The sequence below is a fragment of the Hirundo rustica genome, chromosome 21, assembly GCF_015227805.2.
Source record: "Hirundo rustica isolate bHirRus1 chromosome 21, bHirRus1.pri.v3, whole genome shotgun sequence".
Taxonomy (NCBI): Eukaryota; Metazoa; Chordata; class Aves; order Passeriformes; family Hirundinidae; genus Hirundo; species Hirundo rustica.
In genome coordinates, this window is record NC_053470.1 from 6,679,980 (window position 1) to 6,691,719 (window position 11,740).

Below are 11,740 nucleotides of genomic sequence, written 5' to 3' on the forward strand. Positions count from 1 at the left end.
AAAGAGTTCGATTTTAGGGTTCTGTGCGTCTACACACTTGACAAAAGCTCATGAGTTATGATTGACTGATGTACGGCTGGGACCAAAATCTTAATTCCCTTGCTTAATCACGGCTGTTCATTAGCTTATTAACAGAGGTCTGTTTATTGACTCTGCATTGTGCCAAGTGCTTACGGCGGCTACTCTGCAGTCCCCACGGAGGCTCTCCATACACGTACCACAGGTAACAATTCCTGCTGAGGCAGCATCCTGCTGCTCTTCCAGCTGTTCTGGTGCCATCCTGAGAAATAGGGTCAACGCTGGCATCTCATTTATTTCCTGATGCTTGGCTTGCAACCTCTTCCCTCCAGAGACAGCGATGCTCACAAGTGCACTTTAGTTTTATTGCTCCTGTTAAGCTCTTTTGTTCTTCAGTGGAGGCTGCTCAGCCCAGCAAGACCCACAGCTCAGGCTCCCCAGGAGAAGCAGCGTTTTGGTTTGCTTGAAAAAAAATGGGGCCTTCTCCGTTTGTCACTGCTGGATGTGCACCTCGCCCACCCAGTTCTGTAACAAAGCTAACATGGCACCGGCAAGAGCAGAGGTTTTGTTACTGCTGTGCCTCTTTCATCCCCAGAAACACTCTGCCCAGCAGCAGGCACAGGGGCCCAGCTCTCCAGGTGCAATGTAGAACCCTGCTCGGGGACTTCTGCAATTACTCAGGAACGTCCTTGCCCTGAGCTTGCAGATACATCTTGATTCACTGGCTGTCAGAGACAATTCTGTTTCATGTCTCCCCAAAAGATTGCTGGATTTTGATTAAGAAAGGTCAAGGGCAGCTTTTCCCTTTCAATATAAAGAGAATGACTTGAGGAAAAAAATACTCATCACCTAGCACCAGGACTTTTATCTCCACTTGAAAAATTAAATTGCCTGAAGTGATGGAAGGGCTTAGGGCAGAGTATGCACAGAAATGATTCCATGCAAATAAAATCCTAAATAATTTATCTAAATGCTATAATTTTACATCTCCCAAAAAACGTGGGTTTTTTGTTTTTTTGCAAGTGCCTTAGCAGGAAAACAAAACACAAAGCTCATGTAGCCAAGTCTCAGATTATACCCATTAGCCAGAACAATTTTAAATGCACACTGCATTACTGACCCGGCATACCAGAGATTTAGATTAATCCTTAACGCTTCAACACATTCCCCCAAATAACTTCCCCAATATTTGATTTTCCTTTGAAGGAAAGTGTGTCAGAGATATAATTAGCTCTAGCTGCAGCCTCCAAATCTCTGCCTGGCACTGCTCTCAGTAAAACACACCTTCAGCCAGTGTGAAATTGGTATAGCTACACTGAATCTGCTACATACAGCTGAAGTACTTCACACCAGCTGAGGATCTAAGTATATATGCATAAATGAGGGGAAAATACATTTTTACCTGGAATAATAATGCTGCAGAACACACAGGATCTCGGGCTGAGTAAAACCAATGACAAGCTCATAAGAAATACATTCTTGTAATTGAGTTTAGGGCACTAAATAACCACTGTCTTCTAACAGAGAATCAGATGCATGGTGGGTATCCCTGCATTAATTAGGAATAAGACTGTCACATGGATTTTAATGAAATAACTTTATATCTATGGCTTCTCCAGGATATTAAAGTCAATTTATCTGGGGAAGACAAGTAATGGCTGGCTTTTTGTAGGAATTGGAGCAGTTCATTAAGGAAGGTAGCAGGAGTTAACACCATCTGAAAGAGCTCTTATTTTTTAAGGTACAAATTCTGAGACTCTCGAATACCAAGACAGAACTGCAGAAATCCAGCAGGTTGATAGAAAACAATACAAATTACTGCCCTCACACTAAAGCACCATGGTACCTCGTGGCTGTGAGCACAAAGTAGAGAGCACTTAAATAAAGTACCCAGCAAAACCATTTTTCACATACAAGCTCCCAAACATTAATGCATTTGGCCATCTGGACATTACCTACAGCATAGCTTTGGACAAGTAATGCTCCACATCCTGTGCTGCTAAATGCCACACTAAAAATTGAAATGGGAGGCTTTTAGCTCTCTTAGTCCAAAACAGAGAATGCCAAGCCCATTAGCACCTAGGAAGGCAAACATCCAGGTGTCTGTCACTGGATGTGACAACCCTCAAGTGCACTGAACTGTTCTGCAACCAGCCAGCTCCAAAAGCTGAAGGTTTCCATCTCCTCTCACCTGTGGAGACTCATTAGACCAATCCTCAGGAAAATCCACAGAAGAGCGTATTGCTGCTGCCTTAACCCCCCCAGTTTTATTTAGTGTTTCAGTGATGAAAGTACTCATTTAACACACATTAGCTAATTAAAAACTCAGATTTTCCTGCTGTAGCAAAGCTTTTATTTAAAATAATTAAATTTTGGATAAAACACATGAAGTTTCTCTTTGGGCTCTAGTAAGAGGTAATGAGAGCAAACACCTCAGCCTCTCCCACTATCAAATGTCTGCTTGACCACTCCAGCCCCAAGTCTCCTGGGTGAAGGGGACAGGAACTGTGTCACAACTTACATTCTCTGCACAGCCACTCAAACATGTCTGTTTCTGGTTTTCCACCTTTTCCACCAACAGTTTCAGCACAGATAACAAAATTTAATTCTTCACTCGCTACAGAAGAGCACTGAGATGTTTCACAGTATGGGCCTGATGCTCTGTGTGGCTGTTCCAGAAGTGTTACAAGCTTGTGTTTGAAAACACAGCTGCAGAAGTTCCCTCTGACTACCTCAGTGAAGTAAGGGCTGTAACAACACAAAGGCAATAGCTCGTTTTGATACAAGACGGATTTTTATTCAATCCAAATGTTTTCTGTACAACAGAAAGGTTTCATACAAAAGAAGGAAGCATTAATTCAGTTGCAAGAACAGGCACAAAGAAGTTTCTGAACCCTAGTGCTTTAGAAAGTCAAGCAGTTTTTTGAAAAGCCAGCCGTGTGAAGTACTGTTATAGATGTTATAATCCTGGTTTGGGTCATTATCCATCACGTACAACTCTCCTGCATGGACATGCTCAAAGTTAGCGCTGAAGTTGCTGGGATCAAACTGAACCCACAGAGTGTACCTGTAGTCAATGGTACGCATGGAATAGCCCATGATCCTGATGTCCTTCAGCTTTGGTTTGTCAGAGTTCCACTGGGGAGTGTCCGCAGGCCGGGGATATTGGCTGAAAGCAACGGGTTCTTCATTAGAACACCTGTCAGTGTCATCACACCCTTCCCTGCCTTCCTGCACCTTTCCTTCAGAGATGCTGAAATAGCGGACAATGCTCGTGCCCTCCGTGCACAGCACGACACCAAACGACGTCTCTGGGCACGCAGGAGGAACCTGCAGGCCAGCAAGTTCTGCCAGGGTTGGAAACAGAGACACCAGCTCCACCACTTTTTTACTTTGCCCTAGAAGAAATAATATCAAAGTATAAGTTATGGAACAGGGTGGTTGGACAACAACCTCTTCTAATAATTCAGTTGGTGTTTGATTCAAAGTGCTCAGTAGAGGATTCTGAAATCAAGGCAATTAAGGAGTGGCAGTTAGCTGTGAAGATGCCAGTCCATGCACTTACGATGTACTTCCAACAAGAAAACTTCTGCACTTATGCTCCTCCAATAGCCTTAGAGATAATCATACCCATTAGTTTGAAAAAGAGCTCTTCAGAAACACAAAGTAAATTCTCAGGGTGCCTGGAGACACATCACCACCTCTATGTACCTGCTGCAAACAAAAAATAAATTTACCTTGAGGTGCTGAGCCTCCAGTATGGCTGAAAGGGTCGAGGTAGGGGAAGGCCCCTGCTCCTTGACTGACAGAGGGAGCTGTCATTCCTGGGACATAAAACATCAGCGGCACTCGGGTAGCAACATCAAAATTGCTGTATTTTGCCCATTCACCATGTTCTCCCAGGGACCACCCTAGGTGACAAAGAACACAATTCAGAGCAGATACTGGTTTGTAATCTAGTGGTCATTTTTTCTTTGTTGTAAATTGACTCTGACTGTTGAGGTCACTAGTCTATTATAAAGGTTATATTAAAAGGTAAATAATCTGTATTTAGACGTAATAAGACTTTTCTCTAATGTGAAAGCTATTTCAACAGCCACCTAAATCTTGCAACTTGATACTCTTTTATAGAGGAATTAATTACACCTTTCCTTGTTTCTAGATTCTCAAGATTAGAACTAGGAAATCAGCATTAAAACAGCAGAAAAGAGGAATTGGGGTGTGTCACAGTGCCTGCGAGAGTCTCCAGATCAATTCCACAAGGCATTCATTTAAGTTTTGGGCAGCTGCCAGCTCTCCAATACTCCTGTTAACACTGTAGCTGAACATCCCTTGGAGCCAAGGCTGCTCTCTGTGCCAGACTGACTGCCTTATCAGGACACTACCCCTGAGGAAGCAATAGAGATAAAACTTTTCAGCTCTCCTCTTCCTCCTGAAAGAGATGCCAATGTGACTTCCTTCCAGGCAGATACACTGCCAACTTCAGTCTGGGGGAAGACAAAGGAACTCTGTGACAGCTATGTTGACACATGTTTTTTCTTGATCGCTTTGCCAGCCATGGTACTGGAAACATCAAATGTTTACAGTTATCCAAAGCAAGGAAAAGAAAAATTCAGTTTACAAACAAGCCAGAAGGAACATCTAGTACCAAAAGGATTAATCCCATTGCTCTGCAACTTTTAAACATAACTTGTTTATGCACTCATGCTCACAGAAGTCAACCCAAATTAACTATATATGTGACTTTAAATTGATGTAGTTAATTCATACCCTAACTGGTTTAAATCAACCAAGCCATCCCACAATTAAATGGATCACGACAGGATTATTTTAATGAATATTAGAGTATTGAAACAAGCATTAAATGAGGTATTTGTACCACAGTTCAAATTAAGCTTTTTACCACCAGGATCCAGAGCGTGCAGGATCTCAGCTATGAGAGGGAACCATATTCCTATCAGTTTAGATGCTCTGCGAGCAGCAATGACAAGTGTAAGAAAACACACTTGAGCAGTTAATGAGAAAGCCTGTTACCCACTGTACCAGATGGCTTTCTACAAACAGGGGGAGGAATGGTGGCTGTACTTTTAGAGCACAGCTCCCAGCAAGAGCCACTCCTTGGGTAGGAGATGGGAATGCATCAAGCTCAGCCCCGTGTCCTGGCAGGCAGCCTCATCCCTCAGCAGCAAATCCTCAACCTGATTAAAGTGCCTGTGGGGACAGAACTGTGCAGCCACAGAAGCCAGTGCCAGTCCCCTCAATCTGGCTGAGACAAGCCAGAGGTACAAGGTGTGACAGCTCTGCTTGACACTATAGAAACACACACTGCATTAATATGCCAGCACTGAATTGCACAATGAAGTTCTGAACAGTAAGCTCGAGAAAGATTTAAATTCTTACCATGATCAGCAGTAAAAACTACTATTGTGTTATTTGAGAGTCCTACATTATCCAAAGCATTCAGAAGCAAGCCAATTTGTACATCCAGGTAAGAAACTGCTGCATAGTAACTCTGACGAATCTGCCGCTGCAAGTTAAGAAAACAGGAGAGAAAAAAACCCAGAACGTTTCTCCCAAGACACATACAGCAGGACCAAGGCTGTATAAAAGAATTAAAGGACACCACTTGTAAAGCTTTCATTTTAATTGTCTCTAGCCCAATTAATGTTCCAGAAAATGTAATCTGGGAGGGGACAGTTAGAAAATTCTACCTCCCAGAAGTGCTTTCAAGCAAAACACTGCAAACCAATCCATTCTTCATCTCTTGGTCTAGCCAGTGCACCCAATTTTGGCATAAGCACTGGAGAGTCAAGGAAAATCTTGCAAAAGAAGATACACTGCTTGAAACAGATAAACAGACTCAGATAATGAACCCAAACAGCATTGGTAGCTGCTACATACATTCCCTCACATGCAAACTGAACTGCAGGGACAGTGAAGGTTTGCCTACTGAGCTAGAGGTGACAGTACAAAGCAGGGAATTCATAATTGCAAATGGTCAGTTGCTGAATAACTGGGAGCATCCCAGAGCAGCTGACTCCTCCCTTGCATTTGAACGAGTGAAGGCAGTTTGACTTCAGAGCACTGTGTTGACAGCTTACCTGGAAATCATCTGGAAGTGGTCCATAAGGGAAACTAACATTTAATGCTTCCACATCATCCCTCTGTCTGATATCCATCCAGGGGTTGTATGCCACAGAAGGTAGCCTCTTAGGCACCCAGGGATCTGGGGCCAACGTGATATTTTCCAAGGGGTACAACTTGAGAAATTCCTTTACAACACAAAGCACATATAAAAACTGTCCTCCCCTCCAATATATACTGTGTATTTTGTGTTTAAATATCAACCATTTTCCCTTGCAGGACCCTTTAATGTTACATTTATAAGGCTTCACTCCCCTTCTGCCAGAGTGTGAAACACAGCAATACCAGACATCCCCAACCAATTCCTGAAAAATACTGTGTTAGTAAACACCTAAACCCAGCCTCCTGGATCTCAAAACAACACTGCAATAAAAGGTCCAACACCACTTGGAAACCAGTAGGAGTTTTGCCACCAAGTCAAACAGAGAATGAAATACAAGATTTGTAAGGCCTCGTATGTCACACTCCATGGAGCTGGAGGCCATCCCCACACAGCAGCAGTCACCTTCATGGTGCCAGAAGCCTGGTTTTTGGCTGAGGAGTCACAATTCATTCTCATTAGACGTTCTGAAATACATCACAGGTGACTCCTGAAGTTATACCAAATCAAGGCTGGTTTCCAACACGCTCTCCAGAAAACAGCAATTTTTGGGAACATTTGTGGGAAGAGCTTTTAAAAACAAAAACAAATTCATCTCAGTTCCTGCAGTGTCCTCACCTGTGGGTACCTCAGTGGGATATGTGGTTTGTGGTAACCAACAGCCAGGAAGAACTTTTGCCTGTTGGTTTTCATGATATTCAGTAAGCGTATGGCCTCCTCTGTGCTCTGAATATCAGGCAGAGTCCCCCCAGGCATTTCTGTCACGTTCACTGGGCACACCAAGTTCGCATAAAGTTTTCCATCTTTTCCCCTACAGGTCTTCATGGAAAAAAAAAAAAAAAAATTAGTTCAGTAACTTCTGTTAAATGCAAAGACAAAATCCTCTGTTTTGTAACTTTAAAACCAATTTGTTTCTACCAACAAAAGAATGCAACATCCGTGCCTATGAAAATGCAGAAATCATCTCTGAAGCTAGGTAGAAGATTAAATGTGGTCACATGGGTGAAAAGCTCACAGCTTCCATGATGAATAGAATCTCTGATCTAATGGAGATGCAGCAGCATTTGGTTATCCTACATATACATATATTTTCATTCCTTCTGATCCCAACAGTTCACAGAAAGCTGCCTGGAAGCCAGTGACTTGGTTTCTGAGCAAAACACACATCTGATAATCCAGACCTTCTCTTGGAAAGCACAGAAACAAAGCATTGAAGTGGTTAGCTGTTTTCCTACACAAGGGTACAGCCTCAAAACCCAGAGAGCACAGCCTGTCCTTGATACAAAGAACTCGGTTGTATCCTGAACACCCTTCTCTGTTAGAGAAATCACACTTACCTTATCATTCTCATGCTTTTCAGCTGAAGGATGAAAGGGTGGAATGGACCAACTGTAGGGATAGTCATCACTGTAATTGGATGAAACCCCTGGAATGGATAAAGATATTAAAAACTCTCCAATATTTCACTGAACCAGGAAGAGCTCAGACAAAAGTTTAACTTGTCTTCAATTGTTTTGGGTTTTTTTTTCCCAGATATGCTAAATGAAGAAACATTTCAAATGAATCTTCGACAACTGAGGAAAAGATAACCAAGAAATAAAAGTCAAAAAGTTTAAGACAGCTATTTTTCCCTGATATACACCTTTTACTAGTGAGGGAGACTCAAGCCTGTTGAAGAGCCTTACTTCAGGTAATATCAACAAAAAAACCCAAAAAACCAAACACCAAACCAAACCAAAAATTAAAAAAAGAATTTCAAAAAACACCCGGGATTAATAAGTCTTCATGCATATCCTTGATTAGCTTTACTATAAACTGAAACATATACTGAAACTATCCACACAAGTTTAGTTATATGATAAAGAAAAGAGGATCAGTATTATATTTTTCAACTCAGTAGTGTTACTGCTTTTCAACTAGTGAACTAATTTCCTACTGAACTTGAAGCATTAGTCATACATTCTACATGACCTGATCCAGACTCACAGCTTATTAGGAAACATGAAGCATGTACAGGCAGAACTAAGCCAACAAGTAATTTCATTTTCAGCAGATACCTAATTTCCAGATGTATTTTTAGAATGTTAGACATTTATTCCCACAATTCCCAGACAAGATGTGAAAACATCCGTTAGATAAAAGTCATCTAATCCATTCATCTCTAATGCCTTAAGACTTAATGACAACCACTGTAAAATCTGGCTTATGATTATGATTTAGGTTCTTAATATAGATGAGAATCACACATCAATACTTATATTTGTGAGACTATACACATCAAGCATTTCTACGTTAAGCAAATGACAATTCAAGCCATACCAGGATGAAAAACTTTCCCCACAGAAAGGGTCACGTAGCCGTTCTCCTTGAAGTACTGGGGCATGGTGGAATAGTTTCCTGCATGAACTCTCCAGTAGGAGTAGAAATCGTAGAGCCGGGTGGTGTCGGGCCTGCGGCCAGTGAGAAACGACACTCTGCTGGGAGCACACACGGCTTGCTGAGGAGAAAGGAGAGAAATTCCGAATAAAAACCAAAACAAACGTATGAACTGACTCGGGCACAGTGACACCTTAAATTTTAGCTTTTATATTTTCCAGATTCTGTACTGCATTGGTATATAACTCTGAACTTCATATAACGTGTTATCAAGTTCTCTTCACAGTTTAGACAAAACAATCCTTTTCCAGCCCCAGAACCAAGGACCCCATTGCAGCTTCAAGCCCAACACCGAATTGAGGAGAGCAATCTGGGAGCACGGGACCTCATCACCGGAAGCTGTAATTGGACAATTAACCCCAATATGGAAATGGACCAAAACTTATCAAAGTGTGAAAACTCGTGACCCGTCATCCATCTTGGGTGGAGCCTTGGCCAGGCTCTTGTACTGCCCAAGGTGTATCCTTTGAAGGCCTTTTTAATAAACTCCCACTTTATTCCTTTAACACTGTCTAGTCTCTGTTCTAGGTAGCCTCTCAAGTCATCAGCAGCTGGGCCATAACCATCCAAAAACTCGGGGATCACAGAGAACGAGTTTCCTATCACTTCAGGCTGGAATGAACAGTATCCTTATGAAGCATATCAATTCCAAACCGCACGCTTTTAAAAAAGCAAGTCAGGTTCCATAAAGGCAGTGCTTTTGAAATCCAGTTGTTGGCATCACACAGAATTAAGCAGCAGTGGCAGGTGGACTGTGCTGATAAAAGCCAAAAGTCTAGTTGATCTGGACTGCCTTAAGGAATAAAGAAAGGACAAACACAGAAGAACTGGGTTATGGTCCAAAGGTCTGACCAATTCTGCTTCAGACTGACAAAACCCAAGAGTTATTGCTTTGAAGTCCTCTTCCCTAGTTGGAATTATACACAAATACCATAATTTAAATGCCCTGTATTCATTTTTCTCACCTTAGTAAAGATAGGCTCACACACTACAGTTCAGCCCAACCATTTATTTTCTACTGAAAATACTTCAAGTTAATAAATATTTGCTTTTTCCACTGGCCTGCCTAACACCTACTGTGATAAAACCAGTATTTATTTTGTCCAGAGAAAACATGTTTAAGTCATTTATCTCACCTGGGCATATGCATTGCTGAACACCATACTTTGGGAAGCAAGTTGATCAATGTTGGGAGATTTCACAAGCTTATCTCCGTAACAGCCCAACACAGGACGCAGATCATCCACAATTATAAACAAGACATTCATGCCATCTATGAAGGAACAGAATTAGAAATAAATTAACCTGAGCTCCATTAATCAGAGGTTACTTTACGTCGATTTATCAGTTTTTATCCCTTAAACACATGTGAGGATGAAAATAAAATTAATAAAACGAGCAAGAATATCTTTGTAAGGGAATGTAAACAATGGGATTAATTCTTCAAAGACAGAATTGTTATTTGGCCTAGACAGAAATACTGTGGTTTTCATTTCCCTTCTTATTTCATTGCTTGCACCCATGGGATTTTCTCCTTGCAGCTGCCTAGAGTGGTGAAAAATAAGGAGGCATTTTATAAGTCTACATTCTACTGAATTCTACAGCCTGCAAGCTTTGAGAAGGGTATTAAACCACGTGTAAACAACACTGTAGTCCAGCATAATTCTGCTCCAAACAGATAAAACTATTATTCTTCAATTAATTACACACGTCTTTTTAAAACGCCCTCTCAAGGCGGCGGACTGTACTGGGGGGCTCGACCCGCTCGCCGCCGGCGAGTGAAGCAGCAGCCTGCCCAAGGATATACCGATTCCTCGGGACACACCGAGCCCTGGGCACAGACCGAGATCCTCCGGACACACCGACCCCTCGGGACACACCGAGCCCTGGGGACACACCGACCCCTGGGGACAGATCGAGATCCTCGGGACACACCGAGCCCTGGGGACACGCCGATCCCTGGGGACACGCCGATCCCTGGGGACACAGTGATCCTTCGGGACACACCGACCCCTCGGGACACACCGAGCCCTGGGGACAGATCGAGATCCTCGGGACACACCGACCCCCGGGACACACCGATCCCTGGGGACACAGTGATCCCTAGGGACACACCGAGCCCTGGGGACACGCCGATCCCTCGGGACACGCCGATCCCTAGGGACACGCCGATCCTTCGTGACACGCCGATCCCTCGGGACACACCGATCCCTCGGGACACACCGATCCTTCGTGACACGCCGATCCCTCGGCCCCGGGCCCCCGCCGGCCGCTCCCCCCAGCGCAGCCCCCGCCACCAGAACGAACCCCCGGGCCCGCGCCCAGCTCCGGGCCCCGCCGCCGCCGCCGGGCCGGCCGCGAAGGCATCACGGGGGAGCCGCAGCAGGGACAGGGACATCCACAGGCAGAACCGCGCCACCGCCATGTCCCAGCGAGGCGGCGGGGCCGGGCAGAGGCGGCACGGGGGCGGCGTCTTGAACCAACACCGGAGCCTGAACCCCGCCGGGAACGGCCCTTCCCCTTCCCTTTCTCTTTTCCCTTCTCCTTCCACTTCCCCGCGCGGGGGCGCCGCGGGCCCGCCAGCGAGCGGCCCGGCCGTGAGGGGGCTCGGCCCGGCGGAGCGGCGGCCCCGGCCTGAGGGGGCTCGGCCCGGCCGGAGCGGCGGCCCCGGCCGTGAGGGGGCTCGGCCCGGCCGGAGCGGCGGCCCCGGCCGTGAGGGGGCTCGGCCCGGCCGGAGCGGCGGCCCCGGCCGTGAGGGGGCTCGGCCCGGCCGGAGCGGCGGCCCCGCGGTGCCGGGGCTCGGCTGAGCCGGCAGTGGGATCCAGCACACGCACTGTGCGGGGCTGTTCAGGGCACAGCTGCGGATCCTGCCGACATTTGTTCTTGCGCGAGTCTCCGCGCCCGCCGCAGCTCCCGCGGAAAGCGGGTGTCAGTGGCGTTCTCAACGTTATTTCTTTCTCGTGGAAATGAGAGGGATGAGGAGATCGTGGTTTAGTACTGAGAGAAGCTGTCTGAGTTCTTCAGTCCTGTTTGTGAATCAGT

General features: G+C 45.0%; 1 protein-coding gene across 2 annotated transcripts; it reads right to left on the bottom strand.

Moving 5' to 3' along the window:
- Positions 1–2,793: 2,793 nt before the first annotated feature.
- IDS (iduronate 2-sulfatase) lies at positions 2,794–11,123 on the bottom strand. Of its 2 annotated transcripts, none has more exons than XM_040084294.2 (9): positions 11,006–11,123; positions 9,835–9,971; positions 8,582–8,759; positions 7,600–7,688; positions 6,881–7,081; positions 6,120–6,290; positions 5,419–5,545; positions 3,756–3,929; positions 2,794–3,416 (listed from the first exon to the last, which is right to left on the bottom strand). In XM_040084294.2, exons 1-9 carry the CDS (start codon positions 11,121–11,123, stop codon positions 2,914–2,916), a joined length of 1,698 nt encoding a protein of 565 aa, XP_039940228.1. In that variant the 3' UTR covers positions 2,794–2,913. The 2 variants fall into 2 exon arrangements, with proteins under 2 accessions (XP_039940228.1, XP_039940229.1); XM_040084295.2 differs by lacking the exon at positions 11,006–11,123 and adding an exon at positions 10,814–10,926.
- Between the last annotated feature and the right edge of the window lie 617 nt (positions 11,124–11,740).

Coding starts and splice junctions, on each gene's coding strand:
- IDS (XM_040084294.2), bottom strand. CDS start 11,123: ATGGCGGTGGCGCGGTTCTGCCTGTGGATGTCCCTGTCCCTGCTGCGG. Junction 8,760..9,834: donor TCAGCAATGCATATGCCCAG/GTGAGATAAATG, acceptor CTTTCTCCTCAG/CAAGCCGTGTGTGCTCCCAG. Junction 6,291..6,880: donor TCCCACTGAGGTACCCACAG/GTGAGGACACTG, acceptor TGTGTTGTAAAG/GAATTTCTCAAGTTGTACCC.